Source organism: Salmo salar, chromosome ssa20, assembly GCF_905237065.1.
Source record: "Salmo salar chromosome ssa20, Ssal_v3.1, whole genome shotgun sequence".
Taxonomy (NCBI): domain Eukaryota; kingdom Metazoa; phylum Chordata; class Actinopteri; order Salmoniformes; family Salmonidae; genus Salmo; species Salmo salar.
In genome coordinates this window covers 40,219,486-40,242,286 of record NC_059461.1, presented here as the reverse complement: position 1 = coordinate 40,242,286, position 22,801 = coordinate 40,219,486, and the positions used below count along the sequence as shown (strand labels likewise).

The 22,801-nt window shown below is 42.7% G+C and overlaps 1 protein-coding gene across 2 annotated transcripts in view; it reads left to right on the top strand.

Moving 5' to 3' along the window:
• Positions 1-2,301: 2,301 nt before the first annotated feature.
• Positions 2,302-22,801, top strand: part of LOC106580594 (ephrin-A5b) — a 228,773-nt gene continuing 208,273 nt past the window's right edge. The window contains exon 1 of one of the 2 annotated variants that reach the window (XM_045703319.1): positions 2,302-3,501. In XM_045703319.1, coding sequence (XP_045559275.1) covers positions 3,377-3,501 — 125 coding nt within the window. In that variant the 5' untranslated portion in view covers positions 2,302-3,376. The remainder of the gene's footprint in view (positions 3,502-22,801) is intronic. The other variant, XM_045703318.1, reaches the window with a different exon arrangement.

Sequence of the window (22,801 nt, the reverse complement as noted above, 5' to 3'; positions counted from 1 at the left end):
TGTAGCCTATGGAGAATGCCTTCAGAATGGAGATCAATGAAAGATAGTCATCAAAATATATGCGTATTGATCTCCGCTTCAGAATTCATGCATAGATTTAAAAACATTCTGATATTTCACAATAGGCTATGTATGTTAAGGGAAGTTTTCTTGAACCCTATCACTTAGAACATATGTGTTTACCCAGGACATTTAAAAAACAGTGTTTGATTCGTTCTGAAAATTGCCACATTCAGTTCTTCAGCCCATGGTAATGTTGGGTGAATAGTGTACAATAGTATATAGTATATCGTGGTCTATTGCCCGCACTGAAAACTGCGGCGTGGTCTGCACTCCGCTCCATAATTATTTAATTGGCCTACATGTCGTTTTTGTATACATGAATTGTTTGGTCCTCAGCAATAACCACATCTCTGTGAAGGCGTACAGAGGAACCAAAGGTTAATGTAATTAAATGGAATGATATGAAATGTATATTATACCAACTGAGGGGAACTAACTAGTAAATTGGCAGTTAAATGTGTTCTCATTTGGCCTACTAATGGTCGACACTGATAGAAATAGGAAACCGAGAAAGTCAGGGTAGGTCTATGTAGGCTAAACATTCGAGAGTGCCAAAAGGTTTAATTTGGCATGACTCATTGCGAAAAAAAGGCCATACAATTTAAATTCTGCATAACAGCACAGCATTTCATAAACTTTACTGTCAGAAAGTTTATATGTTGATAGGGTTCAGTTTTGCTGCCATTTAACTGTGTTACGGTCTCGTGAGGCTCAGTTGGTAGAGCATGGTGCTTGCAACGCTAGGGTAGTGGGTTCGATTCCCACAGGGGACCAGTATGAAAATGTATGAACTAACTAATATAAGTTGCTCTGGATAAGAGGTCTGCTAAATGATGTAATAGTTTCAAATGTTGAGAGCTTGGAACTGTGAAGTTATTTCTGCATTTATGTAAAAATGTAGTTATTGACATAGGGAAAGGAAAGGAGATACCTAGTCAGCTGTACAACTGAATGCATTCAACCGCAATGTGTCTTCCCCATTTAACCCAACCCCTGCTGATCAGTCTGTTCAATGTTTTCTACCTATATAGTGCTCTACATACCCCAATTCATGTTAAGTTCAAAAGAATACAATATAAAACATGCGGACACCTTTCAAACCAATGAGGATTCGCAACTTTAAAGTCAATGATTTCAGAAAGAGTCCATATTTTTGCAGTTAGAACCTTATAGTAGCATGCTTTCGATGTTTGTCTCCAGCGATCATAAGGTAAATAGATCTAAAACAACCCCCTTATCCAAACGGATTACTAATTTACCTATAACTCTTATCAATAGCTTTTATAAATCTGTAAATTACAGTGCATGGAGAGTGGTGTTAATTATATCAGGAAATGTATTAGATGTTGTTCCACTTGGAACTGACAGGTTGCTCAGCCTTATTAATCGATTACGAGGGAATTAAGTCAAGGTCAGAATACCGTATATCTGTATACACACCTCAGCCCCACCGCCATTTCTCTGATCTCCACCCCTAAAGAATAGTTGTCTGGCACATGCATAAATTCAAGAATATGTATAGAGAGAAAAGTTCCATATACGCGGGCATATCTCGGGTCTGAATTTCCCCATATGCACAGTTCACTAGGTATGATTGAGGTCACTTTCTAACATTTAATAGTATCTAATTGTGTTCTATTCTCCATCTAAAATAAATCTCTCGAGGGTATTTGCCATAAGATGTTTTCATAGCCTCTTGGGTCCAGTATGACTTCTTTGCGCCTGGTGTAGGCTGGTTTGCCTGGTCTCCACTACGGGGCGTCTGGGCGCTGCATTGACCGCAACAAGTTGGATGTCCATCCGCTGCTGAGGGTCATGTCATAATGAAAAAAGTATGCTTAAAAATCTATTATCTTCAAAATCATATATGCGCAGGGCTGCAAACGTGACAAACAATATGTATTTTGTTCATTCTAATTATATTCTGAGAAAGCGCACGGACGCACACACACACACACACACACACACACACACACACACACACACATGGTCCAGATTGTAACTCGATCCTTGGTCTCTGTCCGTTTGCTCGGTAATTAAATAGCCTGCACAGTGCGTTTATCAGTGTGATCTGACAGTGTATCTCTCGGTCCCTGTCCCGGGCTCCTTCTCCCCGTGCAAGCGATGCATTCAGCTGCCACATAGTAATTGAATTAGTTCGGTTGGGATGGGAGGGATCTAGTTTTGTTAGTGTGACGCCCATTCAAAATTCAAACCAATGGGACCAGTCTCCGGTCGGCTGTAACCGAACCCACTCTCTGGCAGTCGGCAACGAACTGCCTTTGCTCTCACCTTCCCTCTCGTCTCGTCAGGTTGAATCTAAACATCATGTGAAAGAAGCACGTGAATCAAGCGTGTTTTATTTTTTCTCTCCAATGGTTATATATGAAGAGAATGCTGTGGAATGCTGCCATTTGGGTTCCGGGGAAACAAGCTGCTCTACTGTCACCCAGCAGCAGCAGCGCATGAGAGAGGCTCGAGGACGGACTCCTCCCCACCTACCGGTGACACTTTCAAGACAGCGCTGAGAAAGGATAGCAGCCTTTTTCGGCCAGTCTGCGAACAGAGCAGTGAGACAGCGTTACGTATAAACGACTTCATTGCAGCCGGGGGTTGCCTATATGGCTTTCCAAAGTTCCATCTCTGAAAACGTTGACATCTGACGGACTCGAGCTAAAGCGCGACATTGCTTCTTTTCGTTTCTCATTATTGGACTTGGACCTACGCTCTGCGCTGTTGATTCCCAGCAAACAGTCCTGACACGGATCCAGCTCAGCGAATGCCATGACCTTACAGAGACTGCTGTATTAGAGGGTCATTCTAATCAACGTTTTATACATATGACTGCATGTATTGATATCCCTTTTTGTACATTTGTGTGAAAAAAGTGTCTGCCCAAGGAGTGATTTTTACGTATCCTGGAGCCGTCAAAGCTGACGTCCCATGAACACATAAAACTGGACCCGGACACTGAACCTGAGCGAGATGCACTACACACAGTGACACTAGCATTTGATAACTTCACCTGCTACCGTCATCAATTAATTTTAACCAAGTGACCAGCAAGTCGTCATCTATATCGCAGGTTGCGCTATCAAAGCCTTTCGCACGTAGGGGTGTAGGAGACAGCGGTTTTCTGTTGTATTGAATTGTCTTGCCTATTTCTGTCATCCATAAACTGCGACAGAGGAAAGAAAAGGCACACAAATGTAAATGAAAGAAGGCATCTCTCCAGCTGAAGTGTACCTAGAACTGACAGATCGTGCAGTCACCCCGCATCGAAGAGGAATACGTGCCGAACTTTGCTGTTGTGATGTTGAAAGTGGAGATGGTGCTATTTGTCTTTCTGGTGCTATGGATGTGTGTATTCAGCCAGGAGCCCAGCTCCAAGGTGGTTGCCGACCGGTATGCCGTCTTCTGGAACCGAACCAACCCCAGGTAGGTGCCACTCAGAGCGGCCAGTGGGGCCGAAGGGAGTCGATATTGTCTCTGTGATCTCCACACTGGCCGGGGCGGCTCGTGGGGATCAATACGTTTCGAACGATCAAATGTTTATAGACAAATGACACGGTGTCTTTTATTTAAGGTATAGAGTAATGCTCATTGAACAGTTCTCTCTGATGAGTTATAGGCTATATCCCAGAAATGTGGGTAGACTATTGGTACAACAGAACACAACCTGTGCGCACAGGTTGAATATAGGCTAACCTATTTTGGATACAGTCTACTCTGAATTGTTTTCAGTCAACCGTAATCAAGTCAAGTTGATCAAATCTAGAATATTGTCATAATAAGCCTATGAGATGTCACCCGAAAAGCGCACGGTTGGAGAGTAATCTCTTGCGTGTTCCAGTGTCTGCATTCCGTGTTTGTGAATCGATTGGGCGCTAGTGCCTGTCTTCTGAATATGCCCCGGGTTAAATCATGGAACATTATTTGTGGGTTAATTCGAATGGATTTGTATTAAAGCCTACGGTTGGAGCATGTAGAATAATGCGTGGACCATTGCATTGCTTGGATGGCGTAGGCCTTCAACGTATCTGTAGCCTACATCTCTCATCTTTTGAATGAGCGTAATTCAACTCAGCAAGTGCTGTCATTTCACGGATAAAATGGCACCATGATTAACCCATATTTCCTATTTCCGAGAACAGCTACAATTACAATTTAGATGTTGCATGTGAGCGGGAAGCGCTCAAGTCTGTACGGCGTATGTTTTGTCACTAGTTGTAGGCCATGGACACATTTGTGGGTCGCTCTTCCAATTGAGAAGCTTATAAAAAATCAATAATAGTCCTACTTAACCAGGAATAAAGCCTCGCTATGCTGATAGGTTGCACTTAATTTAGTCGTTTAATCTCTTGTCTTTTAATTTGATCATGATCTGCGCTGTTCACAGGGGATTTAACCAATCCACTTGTTGTTCTTATTCGGAAAACATGTTTTAATCCAGTGAAAAAGCTCCTCTGTAATGTTTCCCAAAAATCTTCTCACCGACTTTGAATTACATAATTATGCAATTATTATGATTCATAGGTTTAAATGGTTAAATCATTGATATTTAATTAATATGAACATACTGTAATTCAATTGGAGGTTGACTGGTTGTGAAAGCTGCAATTCTTGCTGCGCTAAAGTAATCTACTTCGTGCGAGCATAGCATACAATGTAGGTATTGTCATACAGTCTAAAACCACAAACATTAAAACAAGTTGATAATCAATATATGACATGTAGAACGTATACACACACTTATTAGCCCATGACCAGAATAGTTTGGCAACCGTGAAACATTGATAGTTTACATTGTAGGACAAATTCGTAAACAAACCAATGCCCACATTTTGCCACAACTAAACCCACTTAATTGATTTATTAGATATCACATTATTTAATTAATTTTATTTTCTTCAATATTGAGTAAGGATGTTGGACATGTAGCTTACGTTATGATACATTATATTCTAAAACTTTTCCACAAAGTAGTTGATATCATCAAGCATTGTGCAAAATACATATTTTTTAATGTGGAATTTAGATTTTTATATTGAAGAATTTAAAACAGCATTGAAGTTGGTTGAGAGAGAAAACAGACTGCATTTGGGCAAGTTTCACATAGTTATCTAGTATAGGATTAAGACGTGGTGTGTCTATTCTTAATCATATTCTTGAAAATATATTGAGTTGTAGGCATAGTGAGAATAAGGTAAGCGGATGTTGACTTTTACATTTCCTTGAGGCCATAGCATACAAAGTGTAGCTTTTGACATTTTCCAAATACAGAGGGTCATACTGTACATGTCATATCACATTTTCTGGAAAACTTAACAGCAGCCAATCATACTTCACATAGTCAAAAGTGTATTTACTTGTCATATTTAGCTTATTTCATGTGTTATTCTAATTTCAAAACAGTATTTGACTTTCCGTATGACTATATATTAACCCTAGTCTGAATTTTTCCAATGAAGTTGTTGTTCACTCACTCAACTGCCAAAAGTATTTAGCATTTGCTGAATGGATCACCTAAGCTTATTCTCCAAAAACATAATAAGTATTTTATCATAGCTACATAGACATTATTTTTTAACTATTTATATTCATTTTGAAGTTTCTGAAAAAAGATTCATACTGAAAGCAATTAGTGGTCAGGGTACAAGCGTAGGGACCTAGTTGAGCTGGGGCCGTTCTAGCCTTAGACTAGGTACCCCTAGTGCTGATACACTCCATCATGACCGTTGTGGTCCAGCGCTACACTCCAGCTTAAGCCAGTTGTTTATTTGTGTGCCGCTTTGTTCAACAGAAGTAACACAAATCTGAGCTCAATCTGATGTGTTACGCTGATAGACACAGTTTCATTAGGGTGCACATTTTTCATAAAGACTTTGACTGGCGGCTCTGTGGACCGCTTGATTTACTCCAGATGTGCTGACAGTTTGCTTACTTCCAGTGGAAGAAAAAATTAAGCTACAGAAATTAAAACGTTTGAGTAAACGTACTGTAAATCTCGAGTTGAGAGTTGAAATTGAAGGAAAGCGAAACAGAACTGTGGAGACATGAGCTAGCTCCAATAGTGTTGAACTTGTGAAATCGAGTAATAGGTTGTTTCCCTCGTCTTGTTTCTGAACTCCTGACTAGCCTGAGGACAGGAAACAGGCTTTAATAATGTTAGTCATCTTCTTCTACTTACACTAATCAAGTTTGTTTGACTCTCAGCTAGTGTTGGGTGGTATCCAGAGCTTCATACCTTCATACGGTTCCTGTACCATACCAGGGTATTACCGGCAGGGTATTACCGACAGTGCACACAAAAGCCGCTATTCCTTTCCCCAATTTTTTTTTTAGGATGCAGGAATCTTGATCCAGGAGGGGATTGATTGTCTCTGCTTTAACCAAGAAGCTTTATCTTGCAAGCTAACCACTTAGCTAGCAAGTTACATTAGCAAACCATGTAGGGCAGAGTCAGAAAACTAGAACGACCGGAAAGAGAGGACATGAGAGCAAACATTTTGTTACAGATGACTCAGTAAATAAATACGTATTCTCTTTATCTGTATGAGCCGGCTGTGTTGTATGGAGTAGGGTGTATATGAAGTGTATTTACCTCTCCATCAAAGCTCTATGAAGATCCCAATCACCAGTAGGCTGATGGTCAACCTGATTCACAAACAGAAAACATTCAAATATTTGTCCCCAAAGGGGAGTGTGGAGAAATCACAGTCCTTTGTTATCTGCTAGTGGAGGTGTTTCTTCTTCACGTGACTGAATGTACAGTTCAGTGGTGTATGGTAGCACACTGGAGGCTCTCCTACAAGCTCTGTTGACTCAAAGTGAAGAAAGCGTTTAGATACTTCACACCTTGGGCAGGAGACCAGGAACCTTGAAACTGCTTAATTACTCTGGTGAATCTCTCTCTCTCTCTCTCTCTCTCTCTCTCTCTCTCTCGCTCAATTCAATTTCAATTTAAGGGCTTTATTGGAATGGGAAACATATGTTAGCATTGCCAAAGCAAGTGAAATAGATAACAAATAATGAACAGTAAACATTACACTCAAATGTCATATTATGTCTATATACTCTCTTCTCTTTTTTCTCGCTCTTTTCTCTTTTTTTTCTTTCTCTCTCTCTCAGTCCCTGTGATTATTTCTAATGTCCTTGATGGAAAACATTTTTCACTCAGGATTCTACCTATTATTCACTCTTTTTCTTTCTTTCTTTCTTTCTTTCTTTCTTTCTTTCTTTCTTTCTTTCTTTCTTTCTTTCTTTCTTTCTTTCTTTCTTTCTTTCTTTCTTTCTTTCTATATCTCAGTATCTTGAGTATTTAGTCACTTTGTTTTCTCTAAGGAGGTTCCTGCTGTCCTGCTGGTGAGAGCTCTTCCTTCAACTCTCCACTCTCCCCCGTAGCTGTAGGCCACTCTGTCTCTCTTTCCTACACTGGTGACCAGAAAATGAATGAATACAATTAGATATTTCAGGAGTCCCTCCATGGACCCAACTAGTGCTAGCTAGAGAGGTCATGCACACACTCACAGAGACCCGCAGGCACAGGCACAGGCACAGGCACAGGCACACACACACACACACACACACACACACACACACACACACACACACACACACACACACACACACACACACACACACACACACAGAGAGAGAGGGAACTAATACAGCACAAAGCTAGCCTGAGTCTGCCAGAGAACTTTGAGGTGTGTATGTGAGAGAGAGATTTACAAAAGTACATTTGGACTGAATGGACTGAACTAAAATGGTATTGACCCCAAACCCGATCTGCTGGCCTCACTCATAGCTCTCAGGCCGCTCTGTGCATGTCTCTGTGCTATGTGAAGAATGGACCAGGAGGTCACCAGGGGCTTGGTCCCTCTCCTCCACACTCTCGCAAACCTCTCGTAATTACGTCTCTCCCGGTTGGACTTCTCATTACCTATCACTGAGCCACGGGATGTAACAAACTATCTGTCGCTGTGTGTGTGCTGACTGTGCACTAACACAGACACAGTACATATTCAGACTGTAGAGGGAAAGCCGGTCTCCACACCCCGTGGTCTCTACCTTAGCTGTATCCAGGAGACTAGTCCAGGGTTCAAAACCCAATACGTCCTTGTTTATTTACATTACTTATATTTTTAGATTACAATTCCTTGTCTTATTTAATAGCATATTTACTTACATTAAAGATTTTAGATAAAATTCCATGTCCAATGAAATAGTGGATTTTAGTTGAGTTTTAAATTAATTTGACCCCAATGCTGTACACACATTCACTCTCCTCTGCCCTGTTGTTCTTTTTCTATAGCCTCAGACTTATTTTCCATCAGTTGGTTTTCACTCTCCCCCTGTCTCTCGCTCTCTCTCTGACTGAAGGCCGATTATTTCTCGTTAATGACCTCTTGCTCTGTCGTTATTTCATCCCTGCAGCATCCGCAACAGCAGGGTAGACTCAACAGAAATGGAAAGAGAAAGTGAGAGAGAAGGGAAAAAGAGGGCGTTGGAGGGAGAGAGCAGTAGAGATATAACGTATAAGGTGTGACATATTATTACATCAAACAGTTGCCTGAAGGATTCATGAAAAACATGACCTGAGAAGAGGATCCTTTGTGATATGAATGTGAATGACTTTTATCAGGCTAAATAGCATTTACTGCTTTTGGACAAAGCCTGTTAACACAGTTCATTTTAATTTGACAAATATATTGACCCAATACATTAATCAGGGTTTTAAAACTTTTCCTGAAATTAATTTTTTTCTATAGTGCCTACTATTTGAAATCCGTAGTCATACAAGCCACCCTAATATCTTTCCAAATTAAAGAGAGCCTTTTGAGAAAACTGAACAAAGTGTTTGAACAAGTAACCTCTGAGTATTTTTGACTTAACTTTATTATGCGGTCATAACAACAGCTTCATGTTCTACCTCTGAAGTGTGTCCATGGTGGGCTGTTATAATGTTAGAGAGAGGAGAACATAGCTCAGTAAAAGAAGTGTGGGTGGATCAGCTGTTCTTCAGTGAGCGCTGGTCTTGAACAGAGGGGAAGGCCTCTCAGTTTTGACCCTGTTAGAGACGCCGAGCAGCGGGCAGAGCACTCAGCTTCACCGGGGTCTGTGGATGTCTTTCACTCGTTGGAGATTAGATTATCTTGTATATCATTGTGGAAACATGCATTTCACTGAAAAAGCTCCACTTTTAGATTTTTTTATTTGCAAATTTGATTTGTTTTTGTTCATTTTGTATTGGTGGATTTTTATGTGGAAGTTAATGCTGATACATTGCTGTCCCAGTTAAAAAGTGATATACATCTAAGAGAGCAGGAAATATTTCCCCAAATTATTTAACAAAAGTTCTACCCTTTGGAGGCTTGTGTTGTTGTTGCACTGGTAGGCTATAGATGGCTGTACTGTACTGTGGCCCTAACTCATTTCAATATCCAGCTTTCTACTTTGTTTTGATCTTAATCACTCCGATGTCATGTGCAGTGCTGAAACTCCACTATCGGCCGGCCCATCTCCATTCAGCTGCCCACTAATCCCCAGCTTTCACAGCAACGCTATAGCTTTACTTAGAAACAATAAAGTATTAACCAGCTTACGCAACAAAGACATGTGTCCGATCATCTACTATACTTTTATCAAATTCTGTCACAACATTGATAAAAATAACTTTTCCCTGTCCGGTTTCCCTGAGTTTTGTCTTTATTTCCCCCAGGTCTGAGTATAGTTTCTGTGTTTCAGGGTTCTCTGAGGTATAGGAGAGAGGGGATCATTTTAAAGGTCTTTGGTGTACTCATTCTAAATTGATTCTGCACCAGATCACCCTATCCCAGCTCTAACCATTACCTATAGCTCTAAAGACCACAAATTAATCTGGACCAGTTCTCAGGGGTAGATGTTAGATGCAGTTTATCATTAACGCATGCTGTCTTTTGTCCTTGTTTCTCTAGAGCTCTGAATTACAATTTTAAGAATATGTCTATTCTATGCGTTATATGTCTATGGGCATTATGCCTTTGTCTGGAGCTGTAGAGGCCCTGGCCCCCAGTCCTTGCCCCTACCCTTGGTCTCCCCCCAACCCCCTCTGCCCTCCCTAGCAGAGTTCACCCCCCCCCACCACCAGCAGAGTACACGCCCCCAACCTCTGCCCTCCCTTGCAGAGTCGCCCCCCCCTGCCTAGCAGAGAGACCCCCCCCCCCCATCTACACACATTTTTGGAGGGGGAGGTCTGGAAGCAGCTGGTCGTGGCATGGAGGGATCTACCTTCCCAGACCAGATGTGGGCGCTATTGTGCGGCTCGCTCCCCCCCATACTCCAAACCCCAATCTGTGAGGAATTTCTCAGACATGGACACTTCTGCCCTCCACCCCTCCAATCCTTTCCTCCCTGTCCACACTGCTCCTCTTCTTACTGTTGAGTGTAGGGTGATTGTATGGCTCAATGCTTTGTTTCAGTTTTGGCTGAGGACGAGTTGACTGGAACTTGCAGCAACTCAACATTGACACCCATGGCACCAGTTCTTTATGCCCTGTGTCATTTATGTTCTGTGTCTATTTTGGATATATTGCATTTATGCTGAGGTCAGGTGTATAGACATATTTTATTTTTTAAATTGACGTCAAGAAAAACACATTTCTTTGTGATTAAATTTGTTTCTTGCTTTTGATCAAGTCTAGTACAATTCTTTATTCATTTATTTGATGTCAACAAGCTCATTTAGTCTTGCTTGATTTGTTTTCTGTGTTCTGCTGTTATACTCATTTACACTCAAAGTTCAATTTCATTTTGACGCAATAACAACATTTGCATGAAAAGACCAGAAGGGCATGATTGAATGATTGATTTTCTTTTTGTCATCACCCTTTTCTGTGCAATTGGAAAATGTGACGGGCCGAGACCAACCATTTGAGACCCTCGGTTTTGCCAGACCCATTTTCCACAGATAATTCCTTTCATGGTACACTGACTTCGGACATTCACAGACATTTTCCTTATTTAACTTGGGGGCTGGCTGGCTTGGCGGTGCGGGGGAGTGAGTGGATGTTGTTCTAGCTGAGTTGGGGAGCAGTGTGGAGAATGTATCCTAGAAGACATCACATCTCCCAAACAAATAGTTAATTGACAGTGTAGGCCTTCGTAAATGACAAGGGAGAGAGAGACACATGTTTTAAAGAATGAAAAGTCACCACCGTTAGAACAGCCAGCAGCCTTGGTCATGGTTTCCCTTCTCCTCAGTCTGACTGTAATAGTCTGCTGGGTTTACTCCCAAACGTCCATCTCCATGAGTAGAGCCCATGCATTACTGAGTACTGCTTCTATGTGGGAACAATATTACATTCAAGAAGGAAAGGCTAGCACATCTTATTGTACTGTAGTTCCAGGTGCCTAAATAAAAATGCTGAATACGTCGTTGCTCCACAAGGTGTTAAGGGAATATACTGTTTTTATCTTTGTCACAGAGTATATCCACCTCCACACCTGTATACAGTCAGCCAGAGCCACTGAAAGCCCAGTCTCAGCGTGTGGGTTTTGGAAGCAGCATGTTGGTCTGTGTGTCTGCTTCAGTCTAGCGTAGATAATGCGATTGTTGGCATATCAGTCGATGGACCAGACATTGTTTTGAATATGAACACCCCTTCATATTTCCCCTCTCAATTCCATGTCCCTAAACACAAACACATAAACAACGCTTTCACCTCGCTCAGCCCCCGCTGCTTGAACTGGAGAGAGGCACCACAAAACAGTTAAGCCGCTTCCAAACTCCCTCCGAGTACAACCTACACACATGCACGCGCGCAGCAGCGATCGAGTCTGTCTCTCTGGCCGGGTTCTGACAGGCTGAAAGGCAGTCATTGTTCTCCTCTCTCTGCCCTCTCTCTCTCGGCTGAAAGTAGGCATGCCCTTAAAACGGAGGGAGAAAAGGAGGGAGAGAAGGGAGATGGAGCAGTTGGAAGGGTTGATGAGGCAGGAGCCAGGGGCCACAGCTGAAGTTGTAGCACGTTCACGGAGGAGAGGAAGAGACGAAAGGAGGAGATGGGGGAAGGCAGAGCGTTATAACCGAGGCTGAGGAGAGTGTTTAGGTGGCTCTATATACAACAAGATCTCATAGTTTCCCTTCGAAATGTAACGTGTTATGGATTAACGTCTATTTTTTTACTCATTCATTCTGCGTGGTTACAGGGTTAATTCCGTGTGGTTACAGGTTAAAACAGAAATAACTCAAAGGTTAACAGTTTAGGCATTCATTTCGAGTGGTTAAGGTTAGGGATATGGTTTGGGGAAGGCTTAAAACAAAATATTACAAAACAACGTGCTTTTACCATCATGTATCATCAAGTATGCTAGTGGTCTAAGCAACGCACTCCGGCTCTGAGCATCACGAGTTCGTGCCCGGCAATCGTTTATTTTATCAACATTTTTTAAAGATGAAGGCATATATCTATGTTCTCAACCTTTTGAAATATCCGAAATTGAAGTCTTATTTTAGTGATCAGGCTGCTGTATACCCCTCACACCCTTCTATTTGTCCCCCTCATCACTTGTTTCACACCTCAATTTCCCGTCCTTTCTGCCTCTTCACTAATTGCTTTATTTTTGCCTCCCCCCTTCCTCCATCTCTCTGTCCTTGTCAAACGGTTACAGAAGTGCTTGGCTGTGTGACTGGCTGGAAGGTGGTTGAATGGTTGGTCCTCTGACCATCCATATAGCAATTAGATATTATGAAATTGGGGAGAAAAAAAAGAAATACAAAAAATATATTTATTAAGAAAGGATGAACCCTTCTCCAGTTCAGGACCTGTGCTTTGTCTACCTTTAGCTGATAACACTCCCACACGGTGTGTGTGTGTGTGTGTGTGTGTGCATGCTTGTGTGTGTGTGAGAGTGTGGAATGAATTCCACATAAAGCCCTAAAAAATGCTATTTCTTTCATTCTTTTCTTCAACCATTGTTTAATCTTCAGTATGGAGAAATCCTGTCAAATCCTCAAATCCTGTTTCAAAATGGATACTATAGGAAGGAATCTGATTATCTTAGCTGTGTCTCCCTCACCCCTCGGTTTGATACGGTTTTGAGGGTTGAGACGACGTGTGTGTGTGTATTTTTATCCTTACCTGACCCCTGCTCTGAACCTCTGTTTTTTTTAACCAAATTTCTACCTCACTGCTTTCTCCTGTGTGTGTGTGTGTGTGTGTGTGTGTGTGTGTGTGTGTGTGTGTGTGTGTGTGTGTGTGTGTGTGTGTGTGTGTGTGTGTGTGTGTGTGTGTGTGTGTGTGTGTGTGTGTGTGTGTGTGTGTGTGTGTGTGTGTGTTTACCATACAGGGGAAGAAATTGATTCATGGAATGTGTGTTGGATTCCATCCTCACCCTCTCCTCTCAGCTGCTCATGGCCCAGGTTTGGTTGGCTGGATAATGCAAAACATTATCCCAGATAACCAAATATGACATCACAACGGAACATGAGCGTATGCACACACACGCAGAACATACCACACACACATTCAACAACGACTTTGCTCTTTTTAAGAAGTAGAGTTCATATTTTTTTTGTGGAGCTCAAGTTGTGGAGCTTTATTTTCTATGTACATTTTTTACACCCCAAATCTCTTCAGAGTGAGGTTGGAGTGAAGCCCCTATACCCAGGCTTTTGAAAGCAATGCAGCCTATCCCAGCTTGTCCCATGGCTGCTGCTGCTACCCAGGGTATGAACACGGAGTCACTGAGAGCATTAAAAAGCCATCAGCTCTTTGTCCTGAGACACAAAACCTCTTCCTCTCAAATCCCCCCATCTTTCTAGCCTTCCTCTACTCCCTCCTTCCCTCCTTTCTTAGAAACCCTGGGCATTCATATTAATCAGTTTGAAAGGCTAATGAGATAAGACAGACTTAAGGGGAGACCCCAAAGTGCCCTAAGCCCCCTGGATAAACAGAGGTGATGTACAGGATCTGGTGCTACAGCCTCCTGTATGTTTCTTTAAGGATCACCACAAACTTCTGTTTTTAATGCTCTTTGTTTGGTACAAAACTCCAGTCAGAAATGTGAAATGCAATTAAGCATTTTTTTCCTAAATATTTTTGGGGTAAATGGTGGTGTGCTGTGGTGTGGTGGTAGTATGATGTTTGGGAGAATAGATCATTGATGTTGAGACTTGATCTGGTTGTTTGTGAGGTGTTTGAGAAACATGCCTTTTTCTTTCCCCGGTTTCTCCTCTCTCTCTCTTTCCCCCCTCTCTCTTTCTCTCTTTCTCTCTCTTTCTCCCTCTCTCTCTCTCTTTACCTCTGTCTCTTCCCCCTCCCTCTCTCTTTCTCTGTCCATTTCTCTCTCTGTCACTGTTTCTCTGTCTCCCTGTGTCTCAATCTTTGTCTCTCTGTCTCTCTCTCCCAGAGATTACTAGTAGATGTCTCAGTAATAAGTGTTTGGGGGTTCCTGCTGGGGTGACCCAGCATGCACTGTGTTAGGGTTAGGCCCAGTGTTGTGGCTGGCCATGCTGACTGACGACTGGCTAATACGCCACTGTATCTCTGTCTGTGTGTGTGTGTGTGTGTGTGTGTGTGTGCAAGTGAGTGAATGAGACAGAGCCACGTGAGCAAAAAAATATGGAGGTTCAGTGAGGAGAAATACAAATGTTGCGCCAGCCTTTCGAGCAGACATATACAAAGGGGTAATGCTGGCAGCCATTTTTGAGCCAAACTATACAGCCATACACGACGAGAGATTTTAGAATTTTCAACTGTATATAAAATGGCCTGAAATAACAGATGTGTGATTAAAGGAACTGTGCGGAGGGTAGTCTTCCTGAGAATATAAAATAATCTCAAATGAATCTGTGATTATGCCAATATTTCACCAGATGGAGGTGGGTCAGTCACAGAGCAGAAATAGCCATGAGACACATGAAAGAATGCAATTGGATAACAAAACAAGGGCATTCATTCTTTCTTTGATTTAAATGTCTGCAGCTGTACTGCTCTAAACATTTTCTAGTGGCAATGAATAGGCACACATTCTTGTTTCAGACATAACGTTAGGAGTAGTGTTTTTCTCTCTGTGTGGTTGGCTTTTGGTTTTGAAAGGGTCTTGTTGGAATATACAGTGGGCCGACTCAAGTTCCATAGAACACGGAACACACAGAACACTCCATCCAGTGTTCCAGTGTTTCAGTGTTACCATAGTTCCAGAGTTCCGTCTCACCTGCTGTGCTCTGTACTCCTTAGCGTCAGAACTCCATGTCATTCCTAGAACACGACCGGAGACATTCCAGCCAGGATTAGATGGGGGAATTTGCAGGTTTTTCATTTTCCCAGGAATTAGCAATGTTGGAACAGCGTTGTTTGCCTCACTAGTGCTAGGGTCTTAATTTATGCTGCTGTGTTCCTGTTGTTATTCATATAATAGGATCAATGTTTTGAAATACAGATCAATGAGAACTTAGTTTAAGGATAGGAATGCATTTGAGAAGTTATGTTTTTGCGTTGAGTGTTTTTTTGACTGGAATTGTATTTCAATGTCTTATTTTATTATTTTACCTAAATTAAATTAAATGTTTTCTAATTAATTTTTGTTCTTATTTATTGAGAGATTTAGGTCAAATGAAAATTACTATTTGTTATTTACACTTTTTTTTTTAAATATCCTTTTAATTTTTATTATGAAATGTGTTTAATTTGTTGTAGTGTAATATATTTTTGAACACAACAATACATTCATATTACTGGTATACAACTATATGCTATAATATACAGTTTATTAGGTACTAGTTTATCTAGTACCAAGTCGGAACCCCCTTTGCCTCCAGAACAGCTTGAATTTTTGAGGGCATGGGAAACGTTGCTCAATTGCTATCAAAGGGCCTAACGTGTGTCAGGAAAATATTCCCCACACCACTGCCTCCAGCATGTACCGTTGACACCAGGAAGGATGGGGCCAGGGACTCATGCTGTTTACGCCAATCCTGACTCTGCCGTCAGCATGACGCAACAGGAACCAGGATTTGTCGGACCAGGCAATGTTCTTCCACTCCTCAGTTGTCCAGTGTTGGTGATCGCGTGCCCAATGGAGCCGCTTCTTCTTGTTTTTAGCTGATTGGAATGCAACCCGGTGTGGTCATCTGCTGCAATAGTCCATCTGTGACAAGGACTGATGAGTTATGTGTTCTGAGATGCCGTTCTGCACACCACTGTTGTACCGCGCCGTTATTTGCCTTTGTGGCCCGCCTGTTAGCTTGCACGATTCTTGCCATTCTCCTTCGACCTCTCATCAAAAAAACAGCCCCGTTTTTGTCCACAGGACTGTTTTTTGTTTTTCGCACCAAGGGCTGTTGCGGTGACCTATTACGGCCACACCGGCAGTCATGAGTCTTGAAGGCAGTCAAATTCCACGTGACCGTTTAGTCACGGTAATTAGGCTTCTCTAAGCTCTATTAAAAAGAGGCGGATACCATCAGCTTTCTATAGGCTAGGCCTACTATATTTATTTCTCAACTTTGTTAATATTAAGCACATTGCTTATACTTCCACCTTATATTTCCACCTGCCTGGCATGAAAATAAACCACAGGGAAAAGCGTCCTCCTTTCGCAATTTAAGTGTATAGATTACATGTCTTTTTTTCTGCCCCTGTTGCCTCTGTTTCCATACAGGTGCATGATAATGGTCCATTCTAAATCAAAACCAATTTAACACACATATTATTTAGTATATGTAAAGACATGATTAAATCAAGAATAGTCTGATGGGTGACAATATTAGCCTATCACTTGTGAATGATATATTATCACTTGGTAGTGATGCCAGCATAAGGCAAGAAACAATGCCTTTTTTTGGCGACTTTTTCGAATCATAGTCGCACACCTCATGTAGCCTAGCCCATAGGCCTATATGTTTGATAAGGTTTGTATCACAACTAAAGTGGACAAATAACTTCTTCAAATTAAGCACATTAATCCGCTTTATAAAGGGTATAGAGCCTAACTGGCATATATAAGCAGCGCGTGAGATTTAAGTTTAGGGAAGATCATTTTCACCATAAAAATGCACCTTTTTATAATAAAAGAATTACATGCATAATCGCATTTGCGGTAACTTTTGATAATGGCGTTTCCCACTAATGGAACAGTCGCGCGTATAGCCTACTGCCGTGTGCACATTGCTGCGCTTATAATGTGAAGAAATAGTCTAATAGTTTATCAACATTTTAAACTAAACGTTCTAATCTGTTGTGTTAGCCACATTGCGTAAAAAGGTTTTTTCATGCTAGTGGTTGTATTAATTTGGGATCTATCGCATCCCACAACTGTTCCAGACCATGTTTGGAATATTTATTTCTCGCACAGAATAGAATAGGTCAAATTTTGTACTATGGGGATAGTAGATTGACATAGGCTAGTGGTTTTGCTGTTCGTTAGGCCTACTCATCTCGTTGGGTGAGTGTATATGATATATATATAATATACTGTATAATATATGCCATTTAGCAGACACTTTTATCCAAAGTGATTTTCAGTCCTGAGCGCATACATTTTAAGGATGGGTGGTCAGGGGAATCTAACCTACTATCCTGACATAGTAAACATCTTGCTCTATCAACTGAGCTACAGAGATCAAGGCGGCTGTCACGACTGCGTCAGGGGTACATTCAGTCCTCCACTTCACCCGCCTCCACGAGTTTATTTTTTGTGAAGAAGAAGGAGAGCGTTAATGGAACGTCTGGGGTCTCGATCAGCCTTACCTCGGGTTTTCACCCCGAGAGTAACGGGCAGGTGGAGAGAGTTAACCAGGATGTGGGTAGGTTTCTGAGGTCTTATTGCCAGGACCGGCCAGGGGAGTGGGCGGCGTTTGTGCTCTGGGCAGAGATGGCCCAGAACTCGCGCCGCCACTCCTCCACTAACCTCTCCCCCTTCCAGTGCGTACTGGGGTATCAGCCGGTTCTGGCTCCTTGGCATCAGAGTCAAACTGAGGCTCCTGCGGTGGATGACTGGTTCCGGCGCGCGAAGGAGACATGGGACGCCGCTCATGTTCACCTTCAGCGGGCCGTGCTGTGCCAGAAAGCCAGCGCCGACCGTCACCGCCTGAGGCCCCGGTGTTTGCATAATAATAATGCATTTCAGCCAAAGTAAACATTTCAATGGGATTCTGTATAGTGGGTGGCGTATTGCATTGCATACCAAATATAACATGTTTCAATTGGAAAGAAAGAGGGCTCTCGACCCGAAACCTGCCCCTCCGCCTGCCCTGCCGGAAGCTGGGTCCGCGGTTTGTGGGGCCATTTAAAGTCCTGAGGAGACTGAACAAGGTGAGTTACAGGTTACAGCTTCCCCCTGATTACCATATTAACCCCTCGTTCCATGTGTGTCTCCTCAGGCCAGTGGTGGCTGGCCTGCTCCAGGAGTCTGAGGTGCAGGAGGTTCCTCTACCCCCTCTGGACATCGAGAGGGCCCCGGTGTACTCCGTTTGATCCATACTGGATTCGAGGCGTCGGGCAAGGGGCCTTCAGTACCTCGTGGACTAGGAGTGGTACGGTCCGGAGGAGAGATGCTGGGATCTGGTGGAGGACGTATTGGACCCTTCAATGTTGCGGGGGTTCCACCGTCTTCATCCGGATCGCCCTGCACCTCGCCCGCAGGGTCGTCCTCGAGGCCAGTGTCGCGTCAAGGGGGGGTACTGTCACGACTTCCACCGAAGTCGGTTCCTCTCCTTGTTCGGGCGGCGTCACCGGTCTTCTAGCCATTGTCGATCCAATTTTCATTTTCCATTTGTTTTGTCTTGTTTTCCTAGACACCTGGTTCTCATTTCCCTCATTAAGTGTTGTGTATTTAACCCTCTGTTCCCCCCATGTCTTTGTGTGGAATTGTTTGTTGTAAGTGGTTGTGCACATGTTTATCTGGTGCGCGTCGGGTTTTGTACCCATGTTGGTTATTTCTTTTTGCCGTTGGTTTTGAAATTAAACTTACCTAGTTCTGCTCTCCTGCGTCTGACTCTACTGCCACAAGTTATACACCCCTTTACAGCTTGGCAGTCTCAGGTCCTCTGTTTGTCATGTGGTTTTACCTTCACTAACTTTATGATACATAGTATATTCAATCATTATATTTGAATCAGTTTTCTGACTGGTCAAGGTGACGTATTGAGTGTTCCTGTTTTTTAGGATGAACTTTACTGTTCGGATGTCTTTGAATGAGTGGTAGTTCCTCCCCTTAGCTTATTACTAACTGTATAGTGAGATGTGCCATATTCAAAACTAACTCCATTTTAGGTGATTTGCTCAAGCTAATTTTATATGAATAATTTCTGCTGACATCTGTTTTGTTTTCAAAAGTCCTAAGTTTCCCAGATAACAATAACATGATGACCAAGTAATGAATAGACAATATACTTGGCATCACCAAACAAGAGGCATCTCACATGCTGTTTTACTGCATCAAATTCAGAGGTCAAATGTGTCTGTCTGTGATTTCACCTCTCTTCGACAGGTGTCAGTTGCTCAATCCTTCGACATATCCTCCAACCCAATCTGATAATAAGCAGAGGAGCAGGGGAGTAATCTGATCTTTAATAATGCAGTATTCGATTAAGGCAGCCCCCTGTACCTCTCTGATTCAGAGGGGTTGGGTTAAATGCGGAAGACACATTTCAGTTGAACGCAGTCAGTTGTGCAACTGACTAGGTATCCCTTTCCCCTCATCCCTCCATCCCTCCATCTCCCCCACTTTCTGTGATGGGGAGAAGCGTTCTTACATTAGGGCCTGTTCAGATTACCTCTGTCCGTGGTACATATTACCTCTGTCCGTGGTTCAGGTGACCTCTGTCCGTGGTTCAGGTGACCTCTGTCCGTGGTTCAGGTGACCTCTGTCCGTGGTTCAGGTGACCTCTGTCCGTGGTTCAGGTGACCTCCGTCCGTGGTTCAGGTGACCTCCGTCCGTGGTTCAGGTGACCTCCGTCCGTGGTTCAGGTGACCTCCGTCCGTGGTTCAGGTGACCTCCGTCCGTGGTTCAGGTGACCTCCGTCCGTGGTTCAGGTGACCTCCGTCCGTGGTTCAGGTGACCTCCGTCCGTGGTTCAGATGACCTCCCTCTGTGGTTCAGATGACCTCCCTCTGTGGTTCAGATGACCTCCCTCCGTGGTTCAGATGACCTCCCTCCGTGGTTCAGATTGCCTCCCTCCGTGGTACAGATTGCCTCCCTCCGTGGTACAGATTGCCTCCCTCCGTGGTACAGATTGCCTCTCTCCGTGGTTCAGATTGCCTCTGTCCGTGGTTCAGATGACCTCTGTCCGTGGTACAGATTGCCTTCCTACGTGGTACATATTACCTCCCTTTGTGGTACATTAACGGCAGAGCAGAGTTTCCCTGCCTGTATCAGTGGTACGAGGGACATGGCACGGAATCAGGCTAAATTATTCACGCCCATAATCAGCCTTTATGTCCCACCACCCAGCCCGGCCCAAGACACACTGTTATTCTAGTGCATAATTGATAGTGCTCAGAAGTGGAGAAGTTAGAATGGCAGAAGTAATGCGAAGCGAAAGTTTAGTCAGGCGGCAGCAGAAGTGGAAAGGGGGATTGGAGGAGAAGTGGGAAGTGTTGGAGACAGGGAGGTTGTGTTAGCCTTTATCAGTCTTAGCTGGGGCTAGCGTGAGGATCGCGTGTGTAGGCAAGCCTGAGATGGAAGGGAGGAGGGGGATGAGAAGGAGAAGAAGGGGATCCTGTGTAACTAATGTTGACGCTGAGCTGGGATAGAATGTTGTCTCTCCCCAGAGTTAGATTGAAGTTCTGGACTGGACTCAGCATGCTTCCCTTTTTTACACCCCTTCATACATAAACCAGTCTTGAACGGTTTGGGTTTAGATGTAACTGGAGCGTTTGAATGCTAAAGAGTTACAAGAGTGTGCAAAGCTGTCATCAAGGCAAAGGTTTGCTACTTTGAAGAATCTCAAATGTAAAATATATTTTTATTTGTATAACACTTTTTTGGTTTCCTGTGTTATTTCATAGTTTTGATGTCTTCACTATTATTTTACAATGTAGAAAATAGTAAAAAAAATAAAGAAAAACCCTTGAACGAGTAGGTGTGTCCAAACTTTTGACTGGTACTCTATATATATGTAGAAATTAAAATATGAATATCATACTTTTACATTTTTTTTTATTTCACCTTTATTTAAAAAGGTAGGCTAGTTGAGAACAAGTTCTCACTTACGCAAAGCAGTGCGACACAAACAACAACACAGAGTTACACATGGAATAAACAAGCGTACTGTCAATAACACAATAGAGAAAAAAAGAAAGTCTATATACAGTGTGTGCAAATGGCGTGAGGAGGTAAGGCAATAAATAGGCCATAGTAGCAAGTAATTCCAATTTAGCAAATTAACACTGGAGTGATAGATGTGCAGATGAAGATGTGCAAGTAGAAATACTGTTGTGCAAAAGAGCAGAAAAGTAAATAAAAACAATATAGGGATGTGGTAGGAAGATTGGATGGGCTATTTACAGATGGGCTATGTACAGCTGCAGCCATTGGTTAGCTGCACGGATAGCTGATGTTTAAAGTTAGTGAGGGAAGTATAAGTCTCCAGCTTCAGCGATTTTTGCAATTCTTTCCAGTCATTGGCAGCAGAGAACTGGAAGGAAAGGTGGCCAAAGGGGTGTTGGCTTTGGGGATGGCCAGTGAAATATACCTGCTGGAGCGTGTGCTACGGGTGGGTGTTGTTATGCTGACCAGTGAGATATACAGTGGAACCCTAAACCTTTTAGTGCTCATGTCTCTGACAGCTGAACCGTAGGGTGGACAATTGTTGTTTTAGGAAAGTAGCCTAACCCCCCCCCCCCCAAAAAACAAAAATAGGCTGTAAATCTTGCATATGAAACACTAGGAATTATAATTTATAATTTGTTATAGGCTCTTTTTAAGGACACGTAAATGTTGCTTATTTGGCCAACATCCCTCGTTTACTGATGGCGCTGGCTGATGCCATTCCATTCGCTCCGTTCCAGCCTTTATTATGAGCCGTCCTCCACTCAGCAGCCTTCACTTATGTCCATTACATTTCTCAAATGTCCAGAAATTAAAATCTTCCCTGTCATGTTTTCCGCCGCAGAATTTTCCTAAAGGAAACTCTGAAAAGGCATGTTGTTTTTATGAAGATTTTAGAATACAGTGGCTTGCGAAAGTATTCACCCCCTTGGCATTTTTCCTATTTTGTTGCCTTCAACCTGGAATTAAAATGGCTTTTTTGGGAGTTTGTATCATTTGATTTACACAACATGCCTACCACTTTGAAGATGCAAAATATTTTTTGGGGTGAAACAAACAAGTAATAAGAGAAAAAAACAGAAACTTGAGCATGCATAACTATTCACCCCCCTAAGTCAATACTTTGGTAAAGCCACCTTTTGCAGCAATTACAGCTGCAAGTCTCTTGGGGTATGTCCGTATAAGCTTGGCACATCTAGCCACTGGGATTTTTGCCCATTCTTCAAGGCAAAACTGCTCCAGCTCCTTCAAGTTGGATGGGTTCCGCTGGTGTACAGCAATCTTTAAGTCATACCTCAGATTCTCAATTGGATTGAGGTCTGAGCTTTGACTAGGCCATTCCAAGACATTTAAATGTTTCCCCTTAAACCGCTCGAGTGTTGCTTTAGCAGTATGCTTAGGGTCATTTTCCTGCTGGAAGGTGAACCTCCGTCCCAGTCTAAAATCTCTGGAAGACTGAAACGGGTTTCCCTCAAGAATTTCCC